This window comes from Lepisosteus platostomus, chromosome 1 (genome assembly GCF_059453375.1).
Source record: "Lepisosteus platostomus isolate fLepPlt1 chromosome 1, fLepPlt1.hap1, whole genome shotgun sequence".
Lineage (NCBI taxonomy): Eukaryota > Metazoa > Chordata > Actinopteri > Semionotiformes > Lepisosteidae > Lepisosteus > Lepisosteus platostomus.
The window spans coordinates 69688597-69704321 of record NC_142611.1 but is presented as its reverse complement, the minus strand read 5'-3'; the positions used below and the strand labels follow the sequence as shown (position 1 = coordinate 69704321).

Here is a 15725-nt window from a genome sequence, read left to right as displayed (position 1 = left end):
ACAGAGGAGCTGCTGTTAATGGTGGGAGCAGACCGTTAAAGTTAAACAAGGGAGATGTAGTAGACAGTATTGTTAATGGTGTCCAATAAAAATAAAATGCCATTTAATTTAAGAGCAGTGGTAACCCCCTGAACTGCAGTGCACATACTGCATTCATGGAGGCATGCTGGTGTCAGTCAGCAGGTGCCCTCTCCATTTCGAAAGGTATTAAGAGAGACTAGTGCACAGTACATCTGGAGCTGATTGATGTGTGTAGACTAGATGTTAAATCGGAGAGACTGGATGTTCATTAGTGCTAAAGACTGACGGAGAGGCAGGGTAGGGATGGTTCTGCAGCCAGGGCAGCTCTTAGAGCCCATGGTGTCCTGGGGGTTTGAATGTAAGAAAAGAGGGGCAAGGCAGTGTACCCCATCGGCTTCAAACAGCACGAGTGGGGGAAACTGGCGACCAGTGGGGCTCCTATTCGGTTCACAGAGACAAGTGATGTTCTGAGGGGCATTTAAATCCAGCTTCATGCTTTTTCATTTTGGTGTTTTTTTTTCCTTTTTAGGCAAAGAAGAGAAAGAGAGCAGAGAGATTTGGAAACGTGTGACATTATCATGGTTCTAAAAGTGTTTTCTTTTTAAAAATCTTCTTCCATTTTTTGTACTTTTTAACTTGTACTTTTTATGTTCATTTTTTTAAACATGGCTACTCCAAGCCAGGAATTTTCAACCACATAAAATGTACGCTGTAATTTCAGAATGTGACACTTTGTAAATTAAAGGTGGAACCTTTTTTCCAGTTGTGTGTGCTGTTTTCTTGGTGCGTGTGGGTTTAACAGCAGCTAGGCTGTGCTGCATTGTGCACAGGGGCCTGGTTTTCACTACCTGGAGCACAGAGTTTGTTGAGATGTAAGTGTCCAGAGTTAGACTTTGCCGTATTTCAGTTTTTGCAAAAGTACTTAAATGTTACTTTTTTTTTTACTTGACTTACTTTTATAAGTAAGAAACAGCTGCAAGCAGACACCAGCTGGGCTTCCTGATCAATGTATTGATTCAAAGTTAGACCTGCTCCACTGTAAAAATTGGCTGCTGAGTCACAAACCATCATGGTTGGGGTTATCGGCAGACTGGATCAGGAATGTGCCAACTGGTCATATGCTGTTAGACCTGCATGTTCACAGCACTCAGCAATCAGTAGGGCTGCACAGTTCAAGGAACATAAATCGGAGGAAGGTATCGATCTGCCAAGCAGTTAAATTTCACTTAGGAGGAGGAGGGGGCATTTGTAATAGAAACAATAGTGACTAACATGAGAGAGTAGACACCAGAACTCCTGACAGTCACGCAGTACTTTGTGTCACCCTTTCCCATTGTCAAGCAGTCATCCATCAGCTGAGCCTAAGCCTGCCAACCTTCTCTGTGTTCTTAATAAGGTTTTACCACTTTATCGTACATGCTGGTTGATAGTTATGGAGTTCTGCCTGCATTTCTGTAATAATTTATTGGAAATAAACCCTAAAACCTTAAGTAATAAGGTAATAATTTTATATTACTTTTAATATGTCTTATCCTATCAATGGAATAAGTAAAGGTTTATTCCATGCTAAAAAGAGAAGAAAAACACGTTTCGGCTGTGGAGCCTTCTCCAGGTGTCAGGTGGAAGAAGGCTCCACGGCTGAAACATTTGTATTTCTTTTTTTAAGCATGAAATAAACCTTTACTTGTCCCTTTGCAGCCTACGCATGCTGATGCAGCCACCTACTTGTACTATCAAAGTTTTTTGTTATATTTTTTTTGTCCATTGATTATCTATGAATCATCATAGGTGGTTTCTCATTATTACATTATCAGACCTGGTTTGCCAGGTTCATGGTTTTCCAAAATATTGTTTGCAATATGAAGTGATTCTGAACAAAATTAAGTCCTCCGTTTGCATTATGGGCAGCAGAGTTCGGCTTTCGTTATGCAAGTAGTGCAGTAGAAACTATATTTTTTCTCTCATTATCCCGCAGGTTCTAGAGGATGGGATAAGGTAGGATGGCCAACACAGTGCTGTTTCGAGTGCTCGGGTTGTTTATTTGTGTCCGAGAGAAAGCGTGTGCCCGCGGTGTGCTGTGTCGCACTGTGCAGCAGTCTTTCTTGGGCAGCCCTTGCTGTGTTTTAGTGGCTCTTTGAAGGGAGCTACACAAAGGTTTATGAGTGAGGCAGCAACTGAATACACAGTGCCTTTCTTCTCTTGAGGGCCATTGCTGCTATCATAAATACCCTCTCCACCCTCTCAAGAGCTTTACAAAAGACAGAAAGTGTCTTCTGCTGCCATTTCCTCCTCATCATCTCTTCGGCTTCTCTGCCTCTTCTCCTTTGTCTGTTTTGTTGTCTTGTGTTTTCCTTATCACTCGTCATTGCCTCTTCCATGTGCTTCTCCTTGGGCTCTTTGTTCTCTTTCTTCTTCCTAATTGATCCAAAGAGCTCATCAAGGTGGAGGTGAAGGAGATCCTTAAATCATCTAAAATCCAAACAAGAGAGTGGGTGTAAATGGCCTCGCCTTACAGTAGTTGTAGACTTTACTCTAAGGTTCCTGTTCTTTACAGAAGGGAGCCCGTTGTGCGCTCCTGTCTGTCTCTAGCATGCACCTCCGACAGCTCCCCAGCACCTTGGGTAGCTAGTACATCAGCAATTCAGTCCGTCTTTGAGCTCGCACTTGTACTCTTCTAGGGTAAATGTTCTCTGGCTGTGCCTTTTGCTTCATTCAGCATTGGTGTGGCTTTAGAATGACGGATGTGACAATCCTTTAGATAAGGGGCAGCAAATTCTCTATATAAATTACAATCTGCCATGCAGGAGTCCCTCTCCAATCCACAGGCTGAATCAGGCTGAGGGAACAGGGGGGTACAGGGGTGTCTCTCTGTGCCACCCTGCTGGGGTTAGGGTTAGACACGTCAATGTGATTGAGAGTGAAACCAGTCGCTTTCCCGTGCCCCCGTTATCAAATGCAGTGGACGTTGAGGCTTATTTTCCAGAAGGTGCTTTTGCCATGAAGAGGGTTTCAGTATGTAGGCAGCAAAAGCAACAGTGACAGAGCAAGCAAAGTGAAAGCAATGTGAATCCTGTTTGCTCCGTGTGGAAGATTTCTCTATGTGGAATCGGAAGCATGCGGGCTGCTGTGGGAAAGGGGTCGTGCTGCTGATGGCAGCCGACAGCCTCCTGGCGAAGGCAGGGGGCCGCGTTTGCTGTTTTTCCAGTGGCCACAAAAACTGCTGGTAACTCCAGAGGCATTAGGAATTATTAAAAAGTATCCCTAAGGAGGCAGCTTCCGAGGAAGATCCGAAAATGAACTTGTTACTTACATCTTTTTTTTTTTAGTCTGCTTGGCTGAATGTGGTTCTTGGAAGGCGGCGTGGCGCGAGGATGGGATCTCCTGTTGATAACCCTGTCAGCCCGAGGTGTGCAGTGATGTGTGCAGGAGGAGAGAGCGTGGGGGGGAGGGAGTTAGTGTTTTGCTTTATGTCATCACTGGCGTCAGGCTTCTTCGAGTTCTAGTGGGTGGTCTCGGTTCATTTGCATCAGTAAATAGCTCTGTCTCCAGACCCATTTGTCTTCCATTGATTCCTAAATTAGGTTGATGCGGGCTCTCCTATCAGGTGACACGTTAATTGGGTCATGCTGCATCCCGTACGTGATCCAAACAATAGCTGCTCAGCACTAAATTTTTCACATCAGGCTGTCTTTTTCTCCCACCAATTAGCCTCTGTAATTAATTTATTTCCTGTGCTGTACACCATGGCCTCCATCGCTGTTGCCGGCTGGCCCTGATTGGCTGAGAGCTTTTCATTTGCTCAGCTCTGGGCACGGTGGTGCACAGTACTGGAACGGTTGGCGCTTCGTGCCACCGAAGCTCCTTTTTGTCGGAGCGGTCCTTCGGATTCTCTCCTCAGTGCTTAAATGGCAGAGCCCGGATCCCTGCCTGTACAAGGTCGGGTTTTTGACAAAAGCCAAAAGGACCTCATATAAAAAAAAAGCGCCGTGTCAGGCTTAGATAAGAGACCACTGAGATATGTCACCGGCTGCAGTTGAGAAGGCCTGAGGCTTGGCGTAGGAGCATGAACAGTGTAATGTGGAAAACAACAAGTCAGAGAATCCAGGTTCAGTACCCCAGGATGCACAAAATTGATTTAAGATGTTGCTGTGCTGTTGTGCAGAAAACCCATTGCATTCTAGTGAGAATGCTTTCAACGTGTTCTTCTCTAGAATAACAAGTACATCCTGCTTCAGTAAAAACATTCCTGTCAGTTGTGGGCTTTGGTCAAGAGCTGAAATGATGCACAAGCAAGCTGGTGCACAGGAGCTGTTGTGTTAAAAGAAGGAGAGGTGAGGTCCTGACGTAGGTGTATGAAGAAATGAGAGGACCATCTGGACCTCCTGGATCAGTGGTTCTGGTGACCCACACACCTGTGTAACTGAGCCGAGCCTTCAGTTGCACAGTTAGGCCCTTCATTGCCTTAATAATAAGATGAATTTGATCTCTTTGTTCCCTGCTCTTAACTATGTTGGGGCTTTAACAGTTCTGTTTTGAAAGTGAAATAAAATCCCAAACTTGGGACTAGAAACAAAATATTCCAATGGAGTAACTTCTTAGATCACGTAAGCCTTCAGTTAGCTCATGCAGGGGGGCTGCAGGAGTGTGGGGCACCAGGACCCCTGATGACTGTCTCTTAGTTGGCAGTTAATTCATCTGAGCGTTTCCTCTCATTTTGGTAAAGAAGAGGCTCCTGTTCTGACCACGTCAACCCAGTGTATTTCTTCAGAATGAGCACTGCAACACAAACCAGAGGACACGAGTTGAAACTACTAAGAAACAGATTTAAAATCGAGAACGGGAGGCATTTCTTTACCCCCAAGAAAGTGCTGTGAGTCTGGAACTGGATTCCTAGCCAGGTTGTGGAAGCTAATACCCTGGTTTTTTTCAAGAAATGACTGAATTAGATCCTTGGAAGGATCGATTAGCTACTAGCTACCAAATGGGCTAGACAGGCTGACTATCCATGTCTAGTTTAAATTATCTTATGTTCTTATCGTGTACTTGTGTCATGAACTTTTTAAGTTCTGTTGCTTGTCAAACCATGGTAGTGGTCATTCTTGAACGGCTGGTTAAATTGTGTCGGTTTGATCTCTGTAGTGTTTTATTAAGGAGCAGACTGTGTCCAGTGCATAGACGCTTTGCCATTTTAGAAACATACTGGAGCAGTTTGTCGGGGGAACTGCTCTCCAAGTGTGTGGCAACAAAAAAACAGTCCACACATAAGGGTTTAGGCTAAATAAATGATTTATTGTACAAAAAAGGGCTGAACAAGCAAAAGAAAAACATATAATATAGACACACCATCATACAACAAATGGGATGAATTTTGTCTACACAATGTGGCAAAAAAGCAAACAAGTGAAGAGTGGGAGTAGAAAGCCTGTCTTTCTGAACATAGCAAGTGTGACAGCCTGATCCTATTTTCTTATTTACACATGAGGTCTTTCCCCTTTATTCATGCACATTCACAACATCAAAGAATGCCGCAGTCAGTCAGGAGTGCGGGGCGGGGCAGGGCGCTCTGTGTGTGACTGAGGGGCTGTTCCTGGAGAACTGAGGGCAGAAGGGCAGCTGGCTGGTCGTGACTCAGGCCATGGGCACGGAGGAGGCAGGAGGAAGACAGAAACCTGTTCTGTCTTAGATTGGCCTGAGGTGCTACATGTGCCATTCAGAACTCCAGTCTGGCTCTTCCAAACTGCAGCAGCTTGAATTTGGCAATGACCCACCATCCCCTGCGCTGTAGCCAAGTAGGAGAGAAAAGCTAAAACAGGCAGCTTGGTTGTCACATTTCAGACACCTGCCTTTAGAAGATGGGTACAATAACTTATGTCTGCAAGGCATTGCAGAAAATGAAGGAAACTCTTTTTGCTTCTGGAGGGTTTCCTCAGTGGAAATATAGCCAGTGTGCTTTATTATTTTTCTTGGCCAGCTGGCTGCAGATGGAGAAGCACTGGGAGGCAGTATGGGCACTCAGCAGCCCTGGGTGAAAGCCACAACTACACAATGGGAAGAATTTAAATGGTGAAAGATTTAGAAATATCTAAATGCATCTGTGTGCAGTGCTTGGGGAGTGTTTCTGCCGAGAGGTGACTGGAAATGCTCAGCGTTGCTCTTGATCTCTGCTGCCCTGCGCTGTCAGGCAGGAGTGGGAGCTGCAGAATGACCCCAGGTACTGCCCCTGTAGAGCATCGATGATGAATGTTCACCAGACGCACACATCTGCATTGTACCAGTTCATCCCAGCTGGATCGCATAAGTCACACAAGATATTTACACATGGGAACTGACCCCTAAATTGCTACAAAATGTCAAGTTTCTCTTGTCCGCTGGATTTCTTTTTTGGCTTGTCAAGGTTCATCTTCGAGAGCTTTTTTTCGTTGACCTCAGCACGTTGAACCCCAGGGCGTGTGCTTTCTAGCCAGACCCCTGCCAGGCAAACAAAAACGAACTAGCGTGGTCATCCCCGCTCCAGCCCCCAGCTGGAACAGTGTGTTCGGGACAACGGAGAGATGGGCAAAGGGCCTTGCTGCGCCGGTTCGAGCTTTATGGCCAGCACACAGCGGGATCAGACTGCCATACTTTCAGTCTTCACGGTCTGCACTTGACAGACCTGCTGGCCATGTCTGCTTGCGCAGAGACCTTCTCTGCCATTCCTCTATTTCAGGAGACAGAGCCGACGGGACAAGAAAAGCAAACTTGTACCAGGCAATAATCACGTCTGTCTCAGAGCAATACTGTCTGAAGGGATGGGAGGCTACAGTCCTCTCGGCCACGCAGAGCTTAAATACCTTAATTGAACTGACAAACAAAGTTTAATCGTCTCTGTATTTTTCTTTAAGATCTCAGCAGCTCATAATAAATGATCTGTGAAACCTGCCAATCTGTGGTCTTGGGTCTGCATGGACCTTCCATTTTGACTAGACGCAAGAAGAATTCACCAAAAGATGCCCTACCCCCCCATGTGTAAATTGGTAACATAAAAGTTGGAGCTTTAAAAAAAGCAAATGTTGGTTTTGTCTTGTGCTTGCTGGTGAGTTGACCTGAATTTTCAATGTGCTTCCTGTATCGCCCCCTGTGTCTCCTGCACCTGGTAGCAGCTGCAGGGGCGGTGGTGCTGGGTCCCCACGAGGAGCTGGTCACGCGGGGAACCAAGGGCCTGTCTTTTCTCTCTCAGGTTTATAAAGATAAGATCACTTTATTGGCCATATACAGTTTCTTCCATTCGGAATTTGTCTTTTCACATACCCCAGCTCACTCTCCATGAGACACACGGACAGGGAGAGAAGCTTGGGGTCAGGGGACAGGGTCAGCCGTTTATATGGCGCCCCTGGAGCAGTTGGGGTTAAGGGCCTTGCTCAGGGGCCCAACGGAGTAGCCTCAGCAGGATACAAACCGGCAACCTTCCAGCCACAGGCGCAGATCCTCAGCCACAGAGCCACTGCCCTGCCCCTTAAATAGGTGATGGGGAGGGCATGATGCTGATTTAACTCTTTCTATGCCGCTGGCACAGTGCAGGACTCAGCTCTGCAGGTTTGTCATGCACAAACCCAGCCGGCACAGCTGTTCTCTCCGGCTCCTGATATTGCACAAGTGTGCCGTCACCTGGACGCAGTACAGAAGAGCAAGGCTGCTAGCGGCAGTGGGACAAGCTGCCCAGCGGGCAGGACACCAGCCACTGGACCGCATGTCACAAAGCCCCGCCACGGACGGGAGACACGGGCCGCAAGTCTCTCCGGGAAAGCCTCTGCTCTGCTCCCGGCGCGAAGGTGAAGAAACAGGGGCTGACTGACTGGGCCCTGTCCAGGATGGCCAGCCTACTCCAGCAGGGCAGCTGGCCAGGGCAGTGAAGAGCAGGAGAGGCCTTCATTTAACAATGATCCTGATATCAAATTCCTTGTGAATATAAATGATTACATCAGGAAGTAAAGGACGTTTGTATTACTGTTACACCCTGGAAAACTGGGCCGTGCTTCAATAGCAGGGTGAAAGAGTGCAACATAGGTCTGTTTCTGCAGGTTTGGACTGGATCTCAGACTACTTTCCAGTAAAAGGCAGTGTTTTAAGGTATTGTTTCCCAGAAAGGCCCTGGTTTTTGCCAATAATGTATATATTTTCCTATAAGCTCTGGCACTGAGACTCAGCAATTCTTAACTTGAAGCCCATGGATTTTGTGGGAGATTTGGACATCCAACCTTCTCTCCTGTGAGTCCTGAGCAGCTGTCAGAGGAGAAGGAGGAAGAACTGTGAACTGACTGCACACCTCCGTGATCTGGCCTGATGGAGAACTGAGAATGCACTCGAGCCTTCAGTCTGAATACTTGCTGCACCACACTGTGAGTGCCCGGGCAGGTGCCAGGTGCAGCATTGCACACATGAGCTGCACTGCGAGAAACCGGACAGGTGCCAGGTGCAGCATCACTGCCCAGGCTGCACTACGAGTGCCAGGGCACCTGAGCTGCACTGTGAATGCCCAGGCAGGTGCCAGGTGCAGCATCGCACACTTGAGCTGCACTGTGAGTGGTGCCAGGTGTATCACACCCAGTACAAAGCTACAGCATAAGGGTATCTGACCATCTGGATTGTTTGGCTAAGAACTGGTTGAGGTTAATGCAATGAGTGGTTGAGCTGGGACTGTCCTCCCAGGAACACAGTTTTTGGAAGCCCCAGAAAGCCTCCCCATGCCTGCCCCTCAACTGCTCCTCCTGTTTGCTCAGCTGGGGCTTTACTAGGGCTCTAGTCATTGATAATTCATTCACAAAGGAAAATCAAGAAACACAAAAACATCCCTCACATACAACATATCCACACATCAAAAAAACATCTGTCCCATTATATATTATACATTTGTACCCATTTACACAGTTGGCATTTTACTGAGGCAGTGTGAGTGAAGTATCTTTTTCCAGGATACAACTGCTGTGTCCCCACCTAGGATTTGAACCCACAACCTCCCCGCTGTGTGGCCAGAGCCCTGCCTGTTCCTCCACACTGCTGCTCTGGAGAGGGAGTCTGAATGATGTAACCCGGGGACAGCGGGAGCCGCTTGGGCTGAGACGAGTCAGAGCAGCTGTGTCTCGGATGCGGGCTGCAGGCAGTCTCTGACGCGCGGGACGGTGTGTACGGAGCATGAAGAAGCAGGCTTTCACTTCGCACGACGACGACGAAAAGAAGACACACAAGTCAAGACAAAAACGGAAACAAAAGCATGGCGACAACACAACCGGAAGGCAGACTCTCGCTAAGATACATCTCCACACTCGATGACAGACAGAAGCTTCGACATAAAGTTTTAAGTTATAATCCATTGTCAAGCTCTTGTGCTCAAGGTAAAATACAACACAATAACAACACAATTCCTCTCGCCATTGACTTCTCATAGTGCAAAATTTATTGTTGGTAAGGTAGAGTGCCCAGAAAGGATTTTTTTTATCATCTTTTTTTTTTTCATTTCAGAGGAAATTTTGCTTCTCATACCTCTTTCTTTAGGTTCAAAGGCTCTTCCTTTATCCAACGGCATAGTGCTCTCGTTTCCAGCAGGAGATGTGTGTGCTCAGGCAGGCCCCTCCTGCGCTACCGAACTCTGCAGGGAGGGGGTGCTCTCTCTCTCTCTCTCTCTCTCGCTGTGTTGGCTTCTCCAGAAAACTGTAGCAGATGGATGTGACACAGTGGTCAGCCATTCCCCCCGTCTGTGGTCTCAAGGGCCACGCGGTCAGCTAAGACAGCGTCCATCTTGCCGGAGGTTTCGGTGTGTTCCTGTCTTCCCAGGACAGGACAGTCCAAACCGACTGTGGAAAGTTGGGATTCTGGAGGCAGTGGAACAATCACACCGGGATTCGACATCAGAAGCCTGTTGAGGCGGGTGGCAGGACGAGCGTTTTGAGCAGGATGGCGTTTTGAGACCGGTTCACAAGCTAGGAATGGTTTCTACGTAAAGGAGATTTTTTATTTGTTTTTGTTTTTATGTCTGGCCTAAAGCAGAAGAGACATCTTCACACCTTGTGCCTTTGCTCAGCCCTTCACCTGATTCAAGTCCTGTCATTTCATGTATTAAGGTGTATTTTCCAGCTGCTGCTGGAGGTCCTTGAGTTAAGGTGTACGGGCTATATTCTGTTGAAAAACTACACGAGGATTCCGGGAGATGAGAAGGGAAAACTGAGGAAATGAGCCCAGGATGTAACACCTTGCAGCCAAACGTGGGTTCATGTCATAAAAGAGACATGAACGTCTGAACTGACTCAGTTAAACACAGAGCAAGTACTCTAGAGGGGCCTCACTGCAGAGAATAATGGCACAGAAACTCTGTGGGTTTGGGAAAGCAAAGTCTCCTCGTGAAGCTTAGGGGGGTTTACAGATTTGTCAAATGGTGTGTCAAAGCACAGTGCATTCTGGGAATGTGGGGAGCAATGAACAGTTTCCTCACTGGAATTTGGGTTGAGGTGGGTCAGAAAGACACCCAGCTCACTGAGTTGTTCCGGGGCGTGATCACTGCGCCTCTTCAGTGCTTCTGTCGCTGCCAGAAGAGCGCTTCGGTGTTCTTTAGAGGAGGAGGGCTAGTCTTTCTTAGTCACCCATTGATACAGCCTTCGCCCAGACCAAACTGCGTTCCAGCTCTCCTTGAGCAACGTCAGGGTGCGCGGAATATCTTGAGGCAGGAGAAAGCCGTTCAGCGCCGGGCCCGCTCAGAAGCGTCAGGCCGTGATTGACCCCTTCCCTCGGCGCCCCAGATGGAAAAAAGCGACGGGGTGAAAGCGTGGCGACACCCACTGCAGCCTCCTCCACGGCCAAACCGCTGAGCCGCCTTCTCTCCACTCTCGCTTGCTTTCCAGAGGAGAAACCAACCCTTCTGCTGTTTGTAAGCCTCTTTTACAAGACTAGAAGTAAAGGGACATCAAAGTGAGAAGAAAAGGGCCGCGATTCTGGAGAATTTCACACCAGGGTGGAACTGGGAACCTGAGGGGATGCAGATGGAGCCCTTAGGAATCTTGTGCGGCTGTGCGTCGCTTTAAAACCGCCAGTTAAAAGTGTGCGGACACTGCCATGTGCGCCGAGGGGAGTGGGTCAAGTGTAAAAGCAGCATCAGCGTTTTTCCTCATGCGTGATCTTCCAGTGTCGCATCTAGCACAGAGCATGCAGGTGTGTTTGTTTACAGACCTATTCTAACCAGCGCAAAAGGGGGGCCAGACTAACACCTGTACGTTGCACCTGAAATACATTGTCACTCCATTCCCAGCCCTCCTGCGCTGGGCTACCAGGCGTTTCTGCAGCACAGAGAGATATGTGTCTTGCAGAAGATGACTGAGAACAGGACAGTTCAGTCCGAGATGCACCCCTGAGGTCAGGAGAGGAAGTGGTTGGAAAAAAACACGTGCTGCTTCCATTTAATCTTGTCGTTTCCTGCTGGGTTTCGGCAGGTGAAGAGTGGCCTGCCCAAAGGCTAGCCCTGGACAGGACGCCCGTCATCAGTTATTATAAAGACGCTGGCAAACCAATGCAAGTATCTGACTCTCATTCAGGCTGTCTCCGCCTGGTCACTGTAGTGCACTGTCAGGATGATCCCACACTGCAGTGTGCTCCATCCTCGGGTATTTAACATTTGGACCTGACTATTAAGCCTTTCAGAAACAAGGCAAAGGAAACTGTTTGACGGGGACAGCAGAAATGGGTGCTTAATGCTACAAAAATACTGAATCAGAAACCCTGGCATAGATACATACATGCCTGTTTTGTTTATTTCTCCTTATAAAGTCAAACCTCAGTGGAAGGAGCCTTTCACACCGTAGCCCAGGGTCTTCACGTTGTGAGGAAGCGTGGCTGAATGTGGCTGTGGGAATCTCATATGTTACGACACTGCCAGGCCGTGTAGGTTTTAGGTGAGCTGGCTCCAGCTTCTCATGATCCTCTTCCTCTGGCAGCTCTAACTGTTCTTGTGCTGAGAGCCACAGACAGATATCGCACGTCTAAAAGCGATTCAGAGACAGAGACATGGATGGAACGACCCACCTATGAAAGACCCTGCCAGCCGGGGCTTGCTTGAAGTTTCTCATATCCTCGGTATAAAGCAGCACATAGACGCTGTCCTGCGCACTGTTTCTCCTCGGGTTCGGCTGCAACCCAACCAGTAAAGAAGCTCTCATCACCTTGTAGCACTGAGCACACCGGCCCTTCACAGAAGTGTGACGTTTCTGGGGTTCCTGGTTGCTAGAAGCCAGGGCACACAAACCGAAATGGACCCGGGTCCGACTACACTGGACAAACCAGTACACCTGTCCTGAAATGAAGGGTTTGCCGTCATGTTCAATATGACAGCAGACTTTTAAAAGCTTCCTTTGCAAACATAATAGCTGTGTTTATCCTCTTGCTTTCCAGGTACTCCAGCAATGTCCTCCTTATATATTCCTGACACTTTAATGATGCCATAGTCCTGTCTTTATTTCTTTATTTTATTCTTATTTATTTTCTTATATATAAAAAAAGATTTTCCTTTGTTTTGCTCGTGCCGTGCTTCTCTTTCCCAGGTGTGCGGGGGTGGAGGGTGGGCCGTGGGGGCGTGGTGGTAGAGGAGGGTGTTGGGAGAGCTCAGTCAGTTGGGTGGGCGCTTTAGGAGCACCCACAGCGGTCCACCACCATCCCTGGGATCTTCCCATGAATGATCTGCTGTTTGTCGTTGAAGTAGAGCATGTTGATGGGGGACATCTTGGTGGGCGTGCAGCAGGGCCCTGCGGAGCCGCGCGGGTTGGCGTGCTGGACCAGGTGGGTGTGGGGGTACTTCTGCATGAACATGTATTCGCACTGCCCCGAGCAGTAGTTGGCCTTGTATCTCTTGGGGGCGATGATCCAGTCCCAGCCGAAGGCCTCGAAGTCCACGGTCAGCGGGTAGCGGCAGCAGCGCGACTCGGTGGAGTGCTCGTCGCAGTCCAGGCCCAGGTTCCTCCGCGAGCGCTTGGACGTCTCCAGCACCTTCACCTCCAGGAAGGGTTGCTGTTTGCAAAGAGGAGAACAGCCTGGCAGGTGAGAATCTATGCACTGACTGTCCTGCACACACTCACGCACGCACTCCCACTTGCACACGTGCACACACTCACATATGCACTTACAAACACACTCCCATGTGCATTCGCACACGCACTCCCACGTGCACTTGCACACACACTCCCACATGCACACACATGGTCACACATGCACTTCCACACCCATTCCCACATGCACTTGCACACACAGTCACACACGCACTTGCACACGCATTCCCAAGTGCACTTGCACAGGCATTCCCATGTGCACTCACACACGCATTCCCACGTGCACTCGCACACACAGTCACACGTGCACTTGCACACACAGTCTCAAACACACACGCACTACCATGTGCACTCCCACATGCACTTGCAAGCACAGTCACACACACACTCCAAGGTGCTCTAGCTCACACAATTTCTTAACTCTTCGACAAGTTTTTGATGTCAGCTGAATTGTGTTGCTCCTACAACCCCTGCTCCCGTCCATTCAGGGCTTTCTGGAGTTACATAACCTCTCAGTTGCTTCACCAATTTGAGAACCTGCGAGCTCAACCAGTAATCCATAATAATCTTTGAGGTATTTATACTCAATATGGCCCGTTATTCATCATTCATCAGCACTGACAATGTAAGAAAATGATCCTCGTTATTCCAGCAGCCCTGAATAAAGGTAGAATGATTCAAAAGAAGTAGAAATATTTCAAATAATTCCTCAAATTTCTGGAACCAGTACCACACAAATTTCTTGAAGGAGTCTCTTTCAAATGCACTTCACTGTTTTGCAATTCAGCATCCACAAAGAGCAAAATATAAACAACTCACACAGACAAATATGAATACCAGCAGAGTAACTCTGAGACTTCCTTCTTTTCTTTACTCACAAAGAGCAAGAAGCACCAAGCGAGAGGGTTTGACCCTGAAGGTCAGGTCTTTTCTCCAGAAGACCTTTAAGGGTTCAGTTCCAGCTGTTTCCTTTGTGAGGAGTCGTGGCTGCAGAGCGTACTGGACCAAAACCTCTGGCAGCGTGGACTCGGTGTGAGGTCAAGGTTAAGGTCAGCTAATGAGGACCGAAGAGGTCAAAGGTCAACATTGCCCTCAAAATGCAGCTCATTCATTTGACAGTTACAGCGGCGTTGAGCCTAAACCCTTCAGGCTTTTCAGGACTGTTCCCAGCCCAGCATTCCTTTCTTAAAAAAAAAACAATGCTCAACCTAAATGGTATTGATAGACCACTGCCAAGAAGTGTGGTCTGGGAAAGAGGTACAGAGAGGTGGCTTCGGAAGACTGGTGTCTGCTACTGTAGCAGTTCCTCTATCTGATTGATAGATAACGGTGCTCTAGAACGTGGGAGTGGAAACAGTCACCACCCTAAGTTTTCTTCCACCAGCTGGATGAGCATTTCACCGTCCAAATATTGAGAACCATACAGTCTGAGAGCTGAGTCCCAGTACCATTAGGGCCATTTCTGACAGCCTGTTTCAGAAGGGAGCCTCACAGTTCTCAGACATACATGCTTTAGCGCTGACTTCTGTGATCTCCTTCATATTCTGCAGCACCCTGAAAAATACTGTGTTCAAGACTGGAATTGTGCAGAACCTACAAAACTGCCAACGCATCCCACCTTGAGAAGGCGATCGGCAAGCCACCAAAACACTGGGGGACTTTTTGATAGTGCAGTCGTTGGACAAAAAGTCAAATTAAAGACTCCTCCCATCCCCTGAATTCACGGTTTGCAATGCTTCTAGCTGGCTGACATTTCAGGGAGCTCTTAAAAATGTATTACGCATCCTTTATCCAATACTCCATACAAGTACTGGGTTCAAGTTGTATTTGCATTATGATCAATGTGATTTATTCTGTGCATGTACGATTTTTCATATTTGATGTGTTGTTCTTTTTTATGTTTGTCAATGAACTGCATGTTGTGTATTTTAATTCATTGTATTATTTGTAATGGTGGAATCCTAAGACACATTTCCACTTTTAGCGGGCAATAAGGTTAATCTCTCTTAGTTGCGTGTCTGAACTCAGGGGGACATTGTTTCAAACTCTCTGTGCTGTCATGAGTCATCAGCAGGGAAATTCAAGTGTCAAGCCTGATAGCACATTCCTGTGGGCTGGACTTCAGGTGATCTTTATACCTATTTGAACTGACCACCACATGGGACTTTAAGCATCTGTCCTCCACACGGTGTCTTTGTGGCTGATCTGTCATCAAGCGATCGGGATAAGCGACCAGCCTTAGCAATACCTTTGCAGCAGATCACCTCACTTCCAGCTCTTCAGAGAATTCACGGGCCTCGATGTGAGTACATAGTACATGATACTTGTCCAGCACCCCAAAGGTGTGCTTGAGCTGACAAAGTGGCAGATGTAAGTGATTACAAGTGTGCAATCATTCTCACACTCTAACTTAAGTCTTACAGATCCCAGATTAATTTAATAGTTTAGTGCCCCCTCTGTAAAGGCATAACCTGACTTGGGTCACCTCTTCTCCAGGGACAGGATACCTGAGAGGTCTATGCTGAGAATGATGCCCAGGTATTTGGGTTATTTCTCATCTAGTTAGTCAGAAAAACGAAAGTGCTGTAGTGTGGAGCGAGTTGTGAAGTGAGTGCTTGAGCAGTACAGGAGTGCAGCAGCAGTGTG

General features: G+C 47.7%; 2 protein-coding genes across 2 annotated transcripts in view; one reads left to right on the top strand and one right to left on the bottom strand.

Annotated features, from left to right (window-relative positions):
- sarnp (SAP domain containing ribonucleoprotein) overlaps positions 1-783 on the top strand; it is a 32218-nt gene extending 31435 nt beyond the window's left edge. Inside the window, exon 11 of the mRNA XM_088636069.1 lies at positions 551-783. Coding sequence (XP_088492195.1) covers positions 551-592 — 42 coding nt within the window. The 3' untranslated portion in view covers positions 593-783. The remainder of the gene's footprint in view (positions 1-550) is intronic.
- An 11093-nt stretch (positions 784-11876) lies between these two features.
- Positions 11877-15725, bottom strand: part of gdf11 (growth differentiation factor 11) — a 35625-nt gene continuing 31776 nt past the window's right edge. Inside the window, exon 3 of the mRNA XM_088636016.1 lies at positions 11877-13041. Coding sequence (XP_088492142.1) covers positions 12661-13041 — 381 coding nt within the window. The 3' untranslated portion in view covers positions 11877-12660. The remainder of the gene's footprint in view (positions 13042-15725) is intronic.